The sequence below is a fragment of the Salvelinus fontinalis genome, chromosome 34 (genome assembly GCF_029448725.1).
Source record: "Salvelinus fontinalis isolate EN_2023a chromosome 34, ASM2944872v1, whole genome shotgun sequence".
Lineage (NCBI taxonomy): Eukaryota > Metazoa > Chordata > Actinopteri > Salmoniformes > Salmonidae > Salvelinus > Salvelinus fontinalis.
This window is the reverse complement of record NC_074698.1, coordinates 4,077,789-4,095,753: the sequence shown is the minus strand read 5'-3', so window position 1 is coordinate 4,095,753 and position 17,965 is coordinate 4,077,789. Positions and strand designations below refer to the sequence as shown.

Sequence of the window (17,965 nt, the reverse complement as noted above, 5' to 3'; positions counted from 1 at the left end):
TGATCAGCTCCGGGTTCTGCTGCTTCTCTTACTCGGATTGAGTCAGGAACCAGGTCTATACTGAATGGGTCTAGTTGTCCTCGGGTCCGTTCAGAACAGGTCTCTTTATTTAAAAAAAAATATTTATGCATATTGGGTCCGGGTGGGAAAGCCCCAGGTCCGTTTCGGAATGTTTCCATCTTTTTGGACCCATGACCTCTACTTGGCATTGTTATATACTGCCCCCTGGTGTAAAAATCAAATGGATTATTAATAAGAAAGCCATGTGAATACCTGTGGATAGGTGGAGTTTGTATGGGATCATGTTTGTATGGAATTATGGTTGTATGGGATCATCGTTGTTTACATGTATGTTATTGTGACAGGAAACCTTTGTACTGGAGTGGCGGGAAAGAACAAGAAGAAAAAGATGATGTATCTAACCACTAAGAATGCAGGTGGGAATTTTTTGAATTCTGAGAATTTCTGTAAGTTACATTGAAAGGTTGACAAATAAATAAAGCTATCAATTTGTCACTGTATCTCTCTGTCTTTATCTGTCATTGTTTTTATTCACCCTCTCTCTCTCTCTATTTCTCTCTCAGAGTTTGACAGGCATGAGTTACTGATCTATGAGGATGTTGCCAAGGTGCCTCCGTTCCGCAGGAAGACGTTGGTTCTGATTGGTGCTTTGGGAGTGGGCCGACGCAGCCTGAAGAACAAACTGCTGCTGTCTGACCCACAACACTACGGCACCACCATCCCCCGTGAGTGTTGCTAACCTTCCAACTAATTAACAACAACAAAAAATGCTAACATGCTAAAGCTAGCCGTTCTAACAGTCCAAGAATGTTCTTTGGAATTTGGATTGAATCCATTGGTTAGGACACCTTCATACAGTAACTAGTGATTGTTGAAACAGTTTCCAGCAAGTCGCTCTGCGTAAGATTGTCTGCTAATTAACTGAAATGTAGATAATATTCTTGCCTCCTCCAGACACCTCCAGAAAGCCAAAGTCAGGGGAGCGGGAAGGCCAGATGTATGCCTTCACCTCGCGGAGCAAGATGGAGGCAGACATCAAGAACGGTCGCTACCTGGAGCATGGCGAGTACGACGGCAATCTCTACGGCACCAAGATGGACTCCATCCATGAGGTGGCGGAGGCCGGTCGCATCTGTGTACTGGACGCCAATCCTCAGGTAGCAGCGATTGGCCACATTGTGACCTCACACACCACAATCTGGAGCCCGATATGGGTGAATGCAGGGTTCTAACAGCTATAGACATTGGTACCTCTTCCAGACATTGTATTCCTTGCACTACTTCCAGGCCTTGAAGGTACTGCGGACGTCTGAGTTCCTGCCTTACGTGGTGTTCATCGAGGCCCCTGATTTCGAGGTCCTCAAGGCCACGAACCAGTCGGCCATCGAGACTGGAGTCGTCACCAAGCAGCTGACGGTAAGCACCAGGGTGAAGCCAAGCAGAGGATAATGATTGAACGGGAAAAAATCTATGACAACCACTGGCTATGTCTTTCATTCAGGAAGACCAACATGCCTGACTTTGTTTAGCCATTATACACTGAGTATACAAAACATTAAGGACACCTGCTCTTTCCATGGCATAGTCTATCCAGGTGAAAGCTATGATCCCTTATTGACGTCACCTGTTAAATCCACATCAATCAGTGTAGATGAAGAGGCGGAGACAAGTTAAAGAAGGACATTTAAGTCTTGAGACAATTGAGACATGTATTGTGTATGTGTGCCATTCAGAGGGTGAATGGGAAAGACAAAACATTTAAGTGCTTTTGAACGGGGTATGGTAGTAGGTGCCAGGCACATCGGTTTGTGTCAAGAACTGCAATGCTGCTGGGTTTTTCACGCTGTTTCCCGTGTGTATCAAGAATGGTCCACCACCTAAAGGACATCCATCCAACTTCACACAACTGATTTTTTTTTTGTCAAAAATGAGTGAGCCACATTTAATAGATCTTCAGATGGTTCTTTATACTGTACGTCTGTGAAGTTATATTTTTGAAAAAGTAAAAGTGTGAAAAAAAAGTCAAAACTAGAAAGTTCGAACTGCATCAACCCATCTGAACTTGGAACTATCCAATCACAAGCCTGAACAAATACAGACGGACGAATCAGGACGTGTCTTTGCCGACAACACCGTCAGAAATCTCAAAGTAAACGATGTCACATCGTTGTTCAGTGGCGCCAGCAATTCGTCTGATGATCATAATACATTTCTTGATGTGTTTGAGGATGTATTCTGACTTTATCTGGGTACAATAGTGTTATTCTATCATTTGCATATTCAAATAGCAACAGTGAACATGACTAGTTCAGGTAGAACTATGCTTTGCACAGATAGAACCTTATAGACCCAAGGTCACAACTTGCAGAAACGCCCTAACGTTGCTCAATAGCTACATGGCTGAACCTCCAGGTTCGTAGCTATTAACGCCTCATAAACATAACTAACTAGCTTGTGCAGGGCCTCTTCCCATCCTGTTACTCTTAAGTTCTAACGACCACCGTCTTTGTTCTCTGTAGGACTCAGAGCTAAAGAGAACAGTGGACGAGAGCACCCGCATCCAGACGGCCTACGGACACTACTTTGACCTCACCATCGTCAACGACAACCTGGACGAGAGCTACAGGAACCTGAAGGCAGCTCTGGAGAAGGTCTCTGCTACCCAGCAGTGGGTCCCAGTCACCTGGGTCTTCTAGTGGGAGACAGAAGGACAAGAGGGTGGTGTTGAACACGAATGTTCTCTCGTTCGTCAACACAAGACAGCCGATGATACTGTCTGGCTCATCCTCACAGTGACCTCTGGACCTCTGACCTTTGGACTCCATACATAAGACTGAACTGACAGCATTCTTTTTGCTGTGTACATATTGGTTTTGGAAATTTGTCGACAAAACGTCAAGGATTTTCTTGTTTGGGCATTATGTGATTCTGGTGTGTGTGTGTGTGTGTGTTTGTGCGTGTGTTTGTGCGTGTGTTTGTGCGTGTGTGTGTGTGTGTGTGTGTGTGTGTGTGTGTGTGCATTCCTGTGGTTGCAGAGTGTCTTCACCATAATCATGTTCGCTACATTGATTCTTTCTTTTTATTACCACATTCTATTTTCTTGTATGAGGAGTTCAAGTTGAAACCCTTTTTGACACCTACTGTTGGGTATTTCTTTTTTCTATCATTTCAAAAAAGGCAAGGCACTGAGGTGTGAACATAAAACATTCAAATCATTTGAAGATAGCATGTAGATACATAGAGAGACGTGTACGATAGATAGACTGTAATAAGTACAACCTTTATTTATGTGACTACACGGGCACTTTTTTATTATTTGTTTTTGACGTGTCAAAAGCCTTCTATTTTATTTCATAAAAATACTATTTTCACCCAGGTCTGCTGTACATTTGGCAAATAAACGGCTCCAGAATTTCACACGATGGGTTCCTTGCTGTTGGTTACAAAGAAGGCCTTCTGGAGCCATTCATCAGGCCTTCTGGAGCCATTCATCAGGCCTTCTGGAGCCATTCATCAGGCCTTCTGGAGCCATTCATCAGGCCTTCTGGAGCCATTCATCAGGCCTTCTGGAGCCATTCATCAGGCCTTCTGGAGCCATTCATCAGGCCTTCTGGAGCCATTCATCAGGCCTTCTGGAGCCATTCATCAGGCCTTCTGGAGCCATTCATCAGGCCTTGGTAACCAACAGCAAGGAACCCGTCAAGTAAAATCCTGGAGCCGTTTACTTGTTAAACTGGGCGGACCTTTTTGTTACACTTTCGTAACAGAGGACCTTGTGATGCAGTAGTAGTACAGGATGCGTTGTCTATTTGGTCAGTTGAAATCGATGCACCCCAGGCTTTGGGAAATTTGGTGATAATTCGTTTGGGAAGAGAAAGCTAAAGGCAGATGACCCCAGAGTTGTGGGTGGTATTCACTAGACACGAAACAGAAGAATAGAATTTAGCTATAATGTGCCCTGGTGAATATGACCCTGGAAACTCCAGAGGAACGACACACAACAATGACAAGTGTGTGTGCTCCCGATGAGTGTAAGGTCATAGTTTCTTACTTTTAGTATGGTTTCTACATTCCACGATGCTCACATGTATCCATGGCATTTTCAAATACCTAGAATAGGAGTTTGGGGATTTCAATTAGATGAATTCATGATTGAACAATTTCAAGATGCTTCTGTGTTTGACTGTGTATCAGTCACAGTTTCTAGATGTACTGTAAATGACAGACTGTGAATGTAGATATACAATAGACTAGAGGCAAACGCTAGCTACAGTGATGGTGTGTTGTTTATAGGAAAATGAACTGTACATTTGATGAGTCGCACAATTAAATGCTTAAAATCAATGAGACCAAATTGACGTCTGATTCTGTGGAAGGATCCATTTTTTATTGAACCTTTGTTTAAACTAGGCAAGTCAGTTAAGAACAAATTCGTATTTACAATGACGCTCTAGGAACAGTGGGTTAACTGCCTTGTTCAGGGGCAGAACGACAGATTTGTTTTTTAACCTTGTCACCTCAGGGATTCCATCTAGCAACCTTTCGGTTACTGGCCCAACGTTCTAACCACTAGACTACCTGCCACCCCATAGCATCCCAGTAAAGCTACATATATTAGGGGGTTTAGGAAACAAACTCTCCCACTTTTTAGGCCCACGCGCAAAGGTTTTCCAGTATTAAGAACACATGTGGTAGCCCAAGCACATGATATGATGATATACATTCCAAGCCATAATGACCTCATCTGACTCAATTTCCCACTGTCACTAAAAAGAATGGATTGTTCCAACTGATATTCAATGAAACTAGCATCAAATATTAGATTATCAATGCCTCATCAGATAATATTGATAGAAACAGTTCCCCTGTGTTTCTAAGAGCCCTGCCCATTGTCCCTCCTCATCCCCAAAGGCCAAAGCACAAATGGTGGGTGATCTAGATTATTTATTAATCTGTTTTATATATATCATTCTCTTCTTTCTTTCCATCCCTCAGTTCCCCCACTGCTTCAACCTTCAGTCTCTTCCGCAACAGACAGGGAATATCTCTTTGCCTTTGTAGGTCAAAGGCGGCCAGGTGTCTTTAGGATATTTTCCAGCTCAGGACATTCAGCCATCTACCAACCGACGAACACAATACTAAAAACAGTTCCAACGAGCGTAGGTGTTTCCTTCAGGACGTGACAGATAACTGTGCTCCTTGTGCCTCTGACCTCCTGCCGAACTGTCCAGGATGTGGCCAGTGCTGCTTGGTGTGTTCACTGCTTTAGTGGTGGCCTGGGTGACCGTCTACATTCTGAATTATTCCAAGAGAAAGAGGGTCTTTTCCCAGGAGTGCCTGCGACCACCGGGGCCATTGGTGACAGACAAGAAGCAGAGAGATGAGGTGCTGAAGAAAGGTGAGTCATGGTTGTCAACGGTACAGGACTCAAATGTTGTTGATGACGCTATGTTTGCTGACATTTTTACTAAGTAAGATGGGGGAATAGTTAGCTGTGGTTTTGAACTGCTGTTGAAAATGACGCCATGCTATGAATAGAAGAGACAGGAATATATCCATATCTGGATTGGGTTACTGTATACAAAGTCAAATTGGATCTGTTACTGTTGTGTTTGTCTGAAAAGGCCATACCTAATATAACGTAGGCTTCAACATTATGTGCTTAAACAATGAATGGTTACTTGACAGCAATACCCTAACTTGACAAGGGTACAAACATGACTACGCATTTGAATTACATACTGTATTAAAACAACAGGTGTGAGGCATGTGCGTGGTGTGACCAACTTAGCAGCTCTTGGAAATATCCCATTTGACTTCACCATTCCTTAAAATACCTTTTTTTTGGTGAGTGGATGACGAAAAAAAGGAAAAAGTGCATTCACATTGTGTGAGTTTCTGCCAGTCTTCTCAATTAGATGGTTGATTCCCCGGTGATTGTCTGTCTAAATCACTTTGATGTTATTCTGAATGATTGTTTTTAGAATCGACTTCGACACCAACATGTGAAAATGACAGAGCAGAAAGTACACAAACACACTTCACTTTTATGAATAGGATATCCTCTTTCTGCCTGTATCTATGATGATACTAACTACCCCCCCCCCCCCCCCCCCCCTATCAACATTTCCAGGTTTCAGAATGGACCGTGTCCCGGAGAACCTTGACGCTATAGTGATTGGCAGCGGTATCGGGGGGCTGACAGCAGCGGCGGTTCTAGCCAAAGCAGGGAAGAGGGTTGTGGTTCTAGAGCAGCATGACAAGGCTGGAGGTTGCACTCACAGCTTTGAGAACCAGGGCTTTGAGTTTGACGTAGGTAAGAGTCACTGTGATGGAACCGACCATGGACTACACTCAATAAGGCCTTAACCTCTAACGAGTCACCCTCCCGGAACCGGGATCCTCCTCATCAAAAAAGCTGACTAACATAGCCTAGCCTAGCGCCACAGGGATATCATATAATATAATTTCAGTCCAATTCAGCAAATGAAAGATAAACATCTTGTGAATTCAGCCATCATTTCCGATTTTTAAAATGTTTTACAGCGAAAACACAATATATATTTATATTAGCTCACCACAATAGCCAAACACACAACGCCATGTTTTCACCATGTTTTCACCGCCAACATAGCTTTCACAAAACCCACAAATAGAGATAAAATTAATCACTAACCTTTGAACAACTTCATCAGATGACAGTCTTACAACATCATGTTATACAATACATTTATGTTTTGTTCGAAAACGTGCATATTTAGAGGTATAAATCGTAGTTTTACATTGCAGCCACCATCACAAATAGCACCAAAACAGCCAGAATAATTACAGAGAGCAACGTGAAATACATAAATACTCATCATAAAACATTTATGAAAAATACATGTTGTACAGCAAATGAAAGATACACTGGTTGTTAATGCAACCGCTGTGTTAGATTTAAAAAAATAACTTTAGTACAACGTACGGGCATGCAATATTGTGAGACAGCGCCCAACAATTCTCCGCCTTGTTGGAGCCAACATAAACCACAAAAATACGAAATAACATCATAAATATTCTCTTACCTTTGATGATCTTCCATCAGAATGTAGTGCAAGGGGTCCTAGTTCCAGAATAAATCGTTGTTTTGTTTTAGAATGTCCATTTCTTCTGTCGAATTAGCAACTTTGGCTAGCCATGTGGAGCGCACATGTCCAAGAACTCTTAGCACATGGAACGAAAAATTCAAAAAGTCCCAATAAACGTCGAATAAACTGGTCAAACTCGGTTGAAAATCCAACTTTATGATGTTTTTCTCATATGTATCCAATAAAATCCGAGCCGGAGCATTTCGTCGTGTATACCTAACGCATTTCAGAAGACAATGTGGGGTTCCACATTGTGGAATGTGGAACCCCACATTGCGCAGTTGAATACTTCCAATGGAGCGGACCTGTCACTCCAAAAGCTCTCATTCGGTCTCACATCAAGCTAGACACCCCATTCAACATTCTACTGCCTGTTGACATCTAGTGGAAGGCGTATGAAGTGCATACAGATCCATAAATATAAGGCAATTCAATAGGGAGGCCCTGACACAGAGCCCCATTTTCAGAATTTTCACTTCCTATTTGGAAGTTTGCTGCCAAATGAGTTCTGTTTTACTCACAGATATAATTCAAACCGTTTTAGAAACTTCCGAGTGTTTTCTATCCAATAGTAATAATAATATGCATATTGTATGATCTAGAACAGAGTACGAGGTCGTTTATTTTGGGCACGATTTTTTCCCAACGTGAAAATAGCTTCCCCTATTAAGAAGAAGTTTTAAAGTGTATTTACTCAAGATGTTCGGTCTAGTAATGTTATTCCATGTTTGTTAATCTCAGTGAAAAAGCAGAACTTGTTATCATTGAGAACTTACAAAGGGAAAACTAGTGAATGGTGACAGACGGCCAGAGGCCAGTGCTCACGCAAGAGTTGGTTCAGGGTTGCAGAGATTAAGCAAAATGAAATGGCGAGTGGTGTTTGATAAACTCAATCTAGGCAAAATCGTGAGGGAGGATCATTGGGCAAAGCTTCTAATACATACACAAATGATCCAGCAAATATTCTCTCACCACCTCCACCCCCTCCCTCTGTCAGGGATCCACTACCTGGGCCAGCTCCATGAGAACAGCATGTTTCGTGTGGCCCTGGACCAGATCAGTGAGGGCCAGATCCAGTTCACCAGGTTGGAGCAGCACTTTGACACACTGATCCTAGGTCAGGGTGAAGACCGCAGGGACTACCACATCCTCTCTGGGAAGACGGAGATGGCAGAGAGCCTGAAGAGGCAGTTTCCTGATGATGTGGAGGCCTTGAATGAATATTTCAAGTATATGAAGGTACTGTGTGTGTGTGTGTGTGTGTGTGTGTGTGTGTGTGTGTGTGTGTGTGTGTGTGTGTGTGTGTGTGTGTGTGTGTGTGTGTATATAACCCCTCTCATGTCTCCCCATGCTGCAGAAGGCAGCTCGTCGTATCAATCTCCTGGCCGGCCTCAAGATGATGCCCATGTGGCTGGTAGACTTCCTGTCTCGGACCGGCCTATTAGAGCGCATCTCCTCAGTGTTCCGCATGGCCATCACCAAACACACAGAGAAGATGGCCACTCTGACCAAGAACAAAGACCTGCACGCCCTCTCCGCATACCTCTTCTATGGTCAGTCCCTGTACACACCCACTCCCAGGGTGAATTCCAATACTTTTTCATTGGACAACTATTTTCCGAACTGAACTGGCACGCCCTTGCTAGTTTACAACGTAGTCCTAGAACATACAATTGAGTGCTCTTCTGTCCTTCTTGAATGTAGAGCATGCGGTTATGTTTGTCTCGCTCTGCATGTTCTGTAATGCAGTGGTTTGGCGGGGGGGGGGGGGGGGGGGGGGGGGGGCCTGACATTCTCAAATGTGAAATAGGTGTCCCTGGGGTAAAAAAAGGTTTGGAACCCCTGCTCTAATGTGAAATGTAACTGTTTCCCCTGCTGGTAGGTGTTCCCCCTAAGGAATCCAGTTTCCTAATGAATACTCTACTGCTGCAGCACTATAAGAGGGGAGCCTACTACCCCATTGGAGGGGCCAGTGAGATCGCCTTCCACATCATCCCGGTCATCCGGAAGGCAGGTGGCGCTGTGCTGGTCAGAGCCCCTGTACAGACGATCCTTCTGAATGAGGAGGGCTCAGCGTATGGTCAGTGTCTCGTTCAGGGGGGAAAGCGCTAAATCAATGACTCATTGTACTATTAGATATTTTCTTACTGTTGACCGTCTTCTATGGGAATCTTTGGCGTTACATTGGACTCGTTGCAAAGTGAGTCGTTGGTCTATGTCCACTGACCTCTGGTTGACCTCTGGTTGTCAGGTGTGACGGTGAGGAAAGGTCAAGAGGAGGTGCAGGTGTTGGCTCCAGTGGTCATCTCCAATGCTGGCATCTTCAACACCTTTGAGAAGTTCCTTCCCCCAGAGATACAGGCCAAGCCGGGTGAGTGGTGGTGGTCATGAATACTACTGAACTCTAGCCATGCTCAACTGTTACTGAAACGTCAGGAAACAGGTTGAAACATGAGAAAAACGTGATTAGTAGACAGTGTTTGACTAAGTTGGACTAATCAGATGTGTTCTATGTTCCCAGACATCCAGGCCCTGCTGGGGAGGATGCAGCATGGAATGGGCAACTTCCTGGTGTTTGTGGGTCTGGACGGCACGAAGGAGGAGCTGGGCATTACCTCTATGAACTACTGGATGTACAAAGATAACGACCTGGACACACTGTTAGTACAGTAGTGGGGTCTCTTGACTTGCATTCTCTTTGATTCTTTCATTTGCTCGTTCATTTGTTTTTTTTGTTCATTCTGTAGCGAAATATAATACAGCATTTGTGTTCTATTGTGTTCTATTTAATTCAGGGATGGGCAACTCCTGATTGGTGTCACACTTTTGCCCCAGCTCAAACGCCTGACTCCAGTAATCAACTAATCATGATCTTCAGTGTAGAATGCAATTCCTTTTATGAGCTGTGTTTGCTAGGGATGGGGGAAAGGTGTGACACCCGTAGCCATGGGAAGTAGGGGTGCTGAGGGTGCTGCAGCGTCCCCTGATAAATCATAATAAAATAATGAATATACAAATCAAATAAATACAAACGTTTCCACGGCAAATTAGTGCACTAGGCCTTAACTACTTACTCCTGAATGAGCAGAGAAAATGAAATGAAATTATCTGCAGCTGAGGCCCCTGACACTTTGAGGCCCTAATCACAGTATTACATGCCTTTATTTTTTTAAACGCGTGACTTATTTCAGCGGTACGTCTGATGTTTTGATTGTAGGATGGAACGCTACAGTTCTCTGAGCCGAGATGAGGTGGCGGGGAACATCCCCATGATGTTCATTCATTCCCCCTCTGCCAAAGACCCCACCTCCAGTACCCGCCATCCAGGTAGCTGCCTCAACAACACACACCTGCACCAATAATACATCAATTACGTTCCATTTGTCACGTAAACAACAGCTGTAGACTAACAGTGAAATCCTTCCTACCTAGAATACAACACGGTATTTTTTGAATTCATAGAGCACCCGTCACACCAACAGAAACGCTGAAAAGACAGAGTGACGTATAATATATCAAATAAAACATTTTGAGATGAGCAGTGATGAGCGGTACTTCAATGCTGCTGAAAGTCGATTTTCACACAAACAAAGGCAGATAGTTTAATAAGGTATTAATTATGAGAACGAGTTTTTATAGCTCAAATGATTGGGTTCTAAGACTCTCTCTCCACCTCCCGACAGGGAAGTCCTGTATGACGCTGTTGACCATGGCCAAGTTTGAGTGGTTTGAGGACTGGAAAGATACCAAGATAAACAAGAGAGGGTCCAATTACGAAGACCTGAAGATGAGCATGGCCAAGGAGCTCCTAGACTGGGCACTGGTTATCTTCCCTCAGCTCAGGGATAAGGTACTTTGAAAGCATAGCGTAATTTGAACAAAATACACTGTCGCATTCAATTTACTGATGTATACAGTAGAGTAGAGTTTCTTGGACAATCCAAAGAGGCATTATAATTCGTTATCACACCCATTGGGCTTGGAATCAAAGTCTTCTTTGAGGCAATGATGTCATCCAATTGTAATGATGTCTCATACCTGCTGGCTGTCTCTGTACCTACCAGCACAAGCTGTTGAAAATACGTATCTTTGGTTGAAAGATGTTGAAAAACCGTCTTTCAACCGAGTTTGCTCACTAGGTACCTTGTGTCTCTCTATAGGTGGTGTATATGGAGGCTTCCACGCCCCTGACCAACATGCACTACCTGGGCGCCCCGCGTGGGGAGATGTATGGGGCCGAACACAACCTGGACCGCTTCAGCCCGGAGACGGTGGCCAGAACCCGGCCCCCCACCCCCGTCAAGGGACTCTACCTCACCGGTGAGAAAGAAATGGGTCACTGTGGTAGTATTTGAGTTGTATTTGAGTACATTGGTCACAAAGGCACAAGGTGATGCTTGACTGTGGCAGTTCTATGAGTTAGTCAGCAGCGTAACATGCAAGAACTGAAAGTCATTTTAAGGTGCGACCATAGATAACACTGTTTCTGATCTATTCCAGATGGTTCTACACATTGTTCAAACTTACTGTCCGTAGTTTTCATATCAGCAAACCCTTTGTGTTGTTCTGAACCCCAGGCCAGGACGTGTTCTGTAACGGGATGGCCGGTGCTCTGCACGGAGGAATCCTGTGTGCCTCGACAGTTCTGGACCGTATTCTCTACATGGACCTCCTAGCTCTGAAGAAACAGCTCAAAAAGCAGACTCGTGAAAAGGCTCGTAACAAGGCCTGAGAAACTATTTGGACACAGCACTGACCACAGTCAAAATCATTACATAAACCAATACCATGTAGACTACTGCCTACAGTACGTCACATTTCTTCCCCCTATCTATCAGTTTCATGTAACAGTGCCATGTTGTCTTATATTGAATTAAAACATGGTGTCTTTCTTTATTACCTGTTATGGTTACATGTTGCCATCTCTTCAGCTTTGTTTAATGATGTTCGGAAAAAATGACCTCACTGGATTCCTCGCAGTCGTGAATGATTACCACACTTCAGTCAGATCGCAGGCAGAAACATGGGTGTGTTTTATGTTTTGTTTCCGTTGAAGTGCTTCTGTAGTATAGACACAACTCATTAAGGTGCACTTTGCCCCCCCCCCCTTGTAACCAAGTAATGTTGTTACTGTAATACCTATCACTGTTACTACACTGCTGTAATCTTTTCACCTAGTACTGTAGACAGCCGCCAGGTAGGTTTCAGCTTGTCCTGTTCTATCGACTCAAATGCAGATAGGGGACAATAAGTCACTCTCACTGCACCTCACGTCTCAGTACAAACACTATGCTGGGACCTGGACATTGAACTCCCATGCCATTAAAAACACTTAAATATTCACAACAAGTATTACTGTGCATTCGGGAAAGTATTCAGACCCCTTGACTTTTTCCACATTTTGTTACGTTACAGCCTTATTCTAAAATGGATTACATTGTTTTTCCCCTCATCAATCTACACACAATACCCCATAATGACAAAGCAAAAACAGACTTTTTGAAACTTTAGCAAATTTGATTAAAAAAAAAAATATATATATAAACATTTACATAAATATTCAGACCCTTTACTCAATACTTTGTTGAAGCACCTTTGGCAGCGATTACAGCCTCGAGTCTTCTTGGGTATGACGCTACAATCTTGGCACAACTATATTAGGGGAGTTTCTCCCATTCTTCTCTGCAGATCGTCTCAAGCTCTGTCAGGTTGGACAGGGAGCGTTGCTGCAAAGCTATTTTCATGTCTCTTCCAGAGATGTTTGATTGGGTTCAGGTCCGGGCTCTGGCTGGGCCACTCAAGAACATTCAGAGACTTATCCCGAAGCCACTCATGCGTTGTCTTGGCTGGAGCAGGTTTTCATCAAGTCTCCCAGTCCCTTCCTCTAAAACATCCCCACAGCATGCCACCACCAATTTTCACCATAAAGATGGTGCCAGGTTTCCTCCAGATGTGATGCTTGGCATTCAGGCCAAAGAGTTCAATCTTGGTTTCATCAGACCAGAGAATCTTGTTTCTCATGGTTTGAGAGTCTTTAGGTGCATGTTGGCAAACTCCAAGAGAGCTGCCATGTGCCTTTTTCTGATGAGTGGCTTCCATAAGGCCACTCTACCATAAAGGCCTGATTGGTGGAGTGCTAAAGAGATGGTTGTCCTTCTGGAATGTTCTCCCATCTCCACAGAGGAACTCTGGAGTTTTGTCAGAGTGACCATCAGGTTCTTGGTCACCTCCCTGAACAAGGCCCTTCTCCCCCGATTGCTCAGTTTGGCCGGGTGGCCAGCTCTAGGAAGAGTCTTGGTGGTTCCAAACTTCTTCCATTTAAAAATTATGGAGGCCACTGTGTTCTTGGAGACCTTCAATCCTGCAGAAATGTTTTGGTACCCTTCCCCAGATCTGTGACTCGACATGATCCTTTCTCGGAGCTCTACGGACAATTCCTTCGACCTCATGGCTTGGTTTTTGCTCCGACATGCACTGTCAACTGTGGGACCTTAAATACCTTAGATCCAAACAATTGAATTTACCGCAGGTGGACTCCAATCAAGTTATAGAAACATCTCAAAAATGATCAATGGAAACAGGATGCACCTGAGCTCAATTTCGAGTTTTATAGCATAAGGTCTGAATACTTATGGAAATAAGGTATTTCTGTTTTAAATTTTTAATACATTATGGAGTATTGTGTGTAGATTGACGAGGACATTGTTTTTTATTTAATCCATGTTAGAATAAGAATAATAAACGTAACAAAATGTGGAAAAAGCCAAGGGGTCTGAAAACTTTCCGAATGCACTGTATACTATATAAAAGTTGACGAATCACACTCACGTGATGAGTGAGTAACTTTGCACTGACACCTCTCCTGAAGACAAGTGTTAGTTCCCTAAGTTAATGCCTAGGCTTTAGCTCATCGGGCTAACACAGTCCAGAAGCACACTATAGACCCAGGTTTCAATCCCAGTCTGTCATATTGGCAAAATGCTAGTATTGTGCATGATGTTCATAAAGCAAAACAGTGTCGGGTTCGTAGCATTGAGGCATCTCAGTAACAACGGCTCAACCTCCAGTCTAATCTTAGATAATGAATGACAAAGATGGGCCATATATGATTTGATCATAGTTTACAGTCGTAGGCAAGGGGGCATTAAGTGAAGGGGTTACTATTTTACTGTCACTTAATACACTACACATCGTCAGCCAAAGACTTGTTCATATTCATGTCAGGATATATGATTGGGAAACTGAAGAGGAAATACCATATTTATAACCGAGAGGAATGCCAAAAGCTGTCATGTCCATCAAATAGTACATTTGTATCAGTTTGTCTGTTCAATATCTTACCGGTGTTTTACAGAACAGCTTCCTGGGTAGGGCTGTTATGTAACCTGTCTGGCCAAAGCGCACGGACGACGTGTTACAGCATCAGACATGACCAATATAGGACAGATTGAATCTTTGATAATGAAAACAGACTTTATTTACCATATTACACAACAAGTTCCATGACACTGATACATAATAATATTAGTAAAGTATTCTGAGTAATATCTTGAAAAATAAAATTTGAAAGATTTATTCATATTTACACACTGGTATGTACAGATTGGTAGCTATAGCTACTACGCAACCCCATTCAATCTCTTGTCCCCAACTGCTGCTCTACAGTACACACTTTCCTAGATGTCCAAACACTTGCTTTTCCTTATGGTCTCCAAACTTTCCACCTCACGTCCCCATTCAACAATCCCAAGGACCAAGTCTCTGTGGTATACATTTCCAGCTTCAGAATCCCCACTCCACATACAGTATGTGCCATATTCTGTGTCATTTATGCCTTAGTCTGTGGCCTCAGGCCTTCCCCTCGCAGGCTTCCTAAGGAGGTACAGTCCTATGGTTGGGAGTGGGGTTCAGGAGACGCCGAGTAAGGTTGCAGGGGGTAAACAGGTGTGTTGGAGACCTCAGAGTAGGCTGGCGGAAGCTCTGGGTGGATAAAGTCTGGCTTCATCTCCACCTAGACAAAATGAGATTGGATGAATAGATTAGAAACGTTGAGATTGAAAAACGTGTACAATACGGTCCAGTGTTTTACCCAAAAAGTGTGAATAAAAATGTATTGTAAAGTTGTAAACCCTACCGAACGGTACAATTTGCACCTCATGTTTAGGATGGACTATTACCTCATTGTAGGCAGGAGGTGGGCTGTAGAACTCTGAGGTGCTGTAGCGAGGAGGCCTGTGGATGTCTTCATTGTCAGAAGATACTGCGGGGAAGGGAATGACATAGATGGCCTGTCTCGTCTCTCCTCCCGGTCCAGTTGCTCCTCGCGGGCCCGGTGGAAGGCCTTACAAAAGGCTGTGCAGCAGAGGATGGTGATGCCAAATGTGATCAATGGCATGAAGATTCTAAGGGAAGAGAACGTCATTGGGTTTGTGAATGTCTCGTCGCTGTAGGAGCATATGACCAGACACAGGCAAAGTCTATTTCGGTTTGTGTTTGTGAGTGTGTGTCCTAGACCGATATGAATGTGGACAGGAATGGGACTCTTACTCTAAAAAGTAAAAAGCATCTTGTATCGGCATCTTGTGACGTTAACACCTGCACCTCAGTAGAAACCTGCAAGAACAAACACAACACCATAGTTTGACATCCCTTTTCGTCCTCCCAATCGAATAATCAACGATATGCTCTACTTTCCGGCTACCCGGATAAAGGACTAAATAAACTTCAGTTAGTGCTAAATACGGCTGCTAGAATCCTGACTAGAACCAAGAAATTTGATCATATTACTCCAGTGCTAGCTTCCCTACACTGGCTTCCTGTTAAGGCAAGGGCTGATTTCAAGGTTTTACTCTTAACCTATAAAGCGTTACATGGGCTTGCTCCTACCTATCTTTCTGAGTTGGTCCTGCCGTACATACCTACACGTACGCTACGGTCACAAGACGCAGGCCTCCTAATTGTCCCTAGAATTTCTAAGCAAACAGCTGGAGGCAGGGCTTTCTCCTATAGATCTCCATTTTTATGGAATGGTCTGCCTACCCATGTGAGAGACGCAGACTCGGTCTCAACCTTTAAGTCTTTACTGAAGATTTATCTCTTCAGTAGGTCATATGATTGAGTGTAGTCTGGCCCAGGAGTGTGAAGGTGAACGGAAAGGCTCTGGAGCAACAAACCGCCCTTGCTGTCTCTGCCTGGCCGGTTCCCCTCTCTCCACTGGGATTCTCTACCTCTAACCCTATTACAGGGGCTGAGTCACTGGCTTACTGGTGCTCTTTCATGCCGTCCCTAGGAGGGGTGCGTCACTTGAGTGGGTTGAGTTACTGACGTGATCTTCCTGTCTGGGTTGGCGCCCCCCCTTGGTTTGTGCTGTGGTGGAGATCTTTGTGGGCTATACTCGGCCTTGTCTCAGGATTGTAAGTTGGTGGCTGAAGATATCCCTCTAGTGGTGCGGGGGCTGTGCTTTGGCAAAGTGGGTGGGGTTATATCCTTCCTGTTTGTCCCTGTCCGGGGGTATCATCGGATGGGGTCACAGTGTCTCCTGACCCCTCCTGTCTCAGCCTCCAGTATTTATGCTGCAGTAGTTTGTGTCGGGGGGCTAGGGTCAGTTGGTTATATCTGGAGTACTTCTCCTGTCTTATCCAGTGTCCTGTGTGAATTTAAGTATGCTCTCTCTAATTCTCTCCTCTCTTTCTTTCTCTCTCTCGGAGGACCTGAGCCCTAGGACCATACGTCAGGACTAGCGGGCATGATGACTCCTTGCTGTCCCCAGTCCACCTGGCCTTGCTGCTGTTCCAGTTTCAACTGTTCTGCCTGAGGTTATGGAACCCCTACCTGTCCCAGACCTGCTGTTTTCAACTCTTAATGATCGGCTATGAAAAGCCAACTGACATTTATTCCTGATTATTATTTGACCATGCTTGTCATTTATGAACATCTTGGCCATGTTCTGTTATAATCGCCACCCGGCACAGCCAGAAGAGGAATGGCCACCCCTCATAGCCTGGTTCCTCTCTAGGTTTCTTCCTAGGTTTTGGCCTTTCTAGGGAGTTTTTCCTAGCCACCGTGCTTCTACACCTGCATTGCTTGCTGTTTGGGGTTTTAGGCTGGGTTTCTGTACAGCACTTCGAGATATTAGCTGATGTACGAAGGGCTATATAAAGTAAACTTGATTGATTGATTGTTCGTCCGTGGATGTCGGGGCGGTAGGCGAATTGGACAGGGTCGAGTGTGTCTGGGAGGGAGGAGGTGATGTGGTCTTTGAATAGCCTCTCGAAGCACTTCATGATGACGGAAGTGAGTGCTAAGGGTCGATAGTCATTCAGCTCATTTACTTTCTCATTCTTGGGCACGGGGATGATAGTGGACGTCTTGAAACAGGCATAGCCTCGGGAAGTAGGGGTGCTGAGGGTGCTGTAGCACCCCCTGAAAAACCAGAATAAAAAAAAATATATACAGTTTGGACACACCTACTCATTCAAGGGTTTTTCTTTATTTGGACTATTTTCTACATTGTAGAATAATAGTGAAGGCATCAAAACTATGAAATGACACATATGGAACCATGTAGTAACCCCCAAAAAAGGGGTTAAAGAAATGTGCGGGGGTACAGTGTTGTCGTGCCCTCTTCACGACTGTCTTGGTGTGTTTGGACCATGATAGCTTGTTGGTGATGTGGACAACAAGGAACTTGAAACTTCATCGGAGATATCATCACGTTAAGTCACTTCATGTCTTTCCACAACGGTCATAAACATGACTCAGGAAACAGTACCTTTGTCACACTCGGATAGAAAAGAACCAGCACTGTTTTTGGT

The 17,965-nt window shown here is 44.1% G+C and overlaps 2 protein-coding genes across 3 annotated transcripts in view; both read left to right on the top strand.

The window, feature by feature from the left end:
• Positions 1-4,365, top strand: part of LOC129832880 (MAGUK p55 subfamily member 2-like) — a 31,319-nt gene extending 26,954 nt beyond the window's left edge. For both annotated transcript variants that reach the window (XM_055896977.1, XM_055896979.1), the window contains exons 9-13: positions 366-437; positions 585-746; positions 976-1,178; positions 1,309-1,437; positions 2,541-4,365. In XM_055896977.1, coding sequence (XP_055752952.1) covers positions 366-437; positions 585-746; positions 976-1,178; positions 1,309-1,437; positions 2,541-2,717 — 743 coding nt within the window. In that variant the 3' untranslated portion in view covers positions 2,718-4,365. The remainder of the gene's footprint in view (positions 1-365; positions 438-584; positions 747-975; positions 1,179-1,308; positions 1,438-2,540) is intronic.
• An 888-nt stretch (positions 4,366-5,253) lies between these two features.
• Positions 5,254-11,883, top strand: LOC129832731 (all-trans-retinol 13,14-reductase-like). The gene is made up of 11 exons (XM_055896729.1): positions 5,254-5,419; positions 6,155-6,337; positions 8,149-8,390; positions 8,509-8,704; positions 9,034-9,231; positions 9,403-9,522; positions 9,673-9,811; positions 10,369-10,478; positions 10,835-11,001; positions 11,312-11,471; positions 11,729-11,883. The coding sequence occupies exons 1-11, from the start codon at positions 5,254-5,256 to the stop codon at positions 11,881-11,883; spliced, it is 1,836 nt and encodes a 611-aa protein (XP_055752704.1).
• The last annotated feature ends 6,082 nt before the right edge of the window (positions 11,884-17,965 follow it).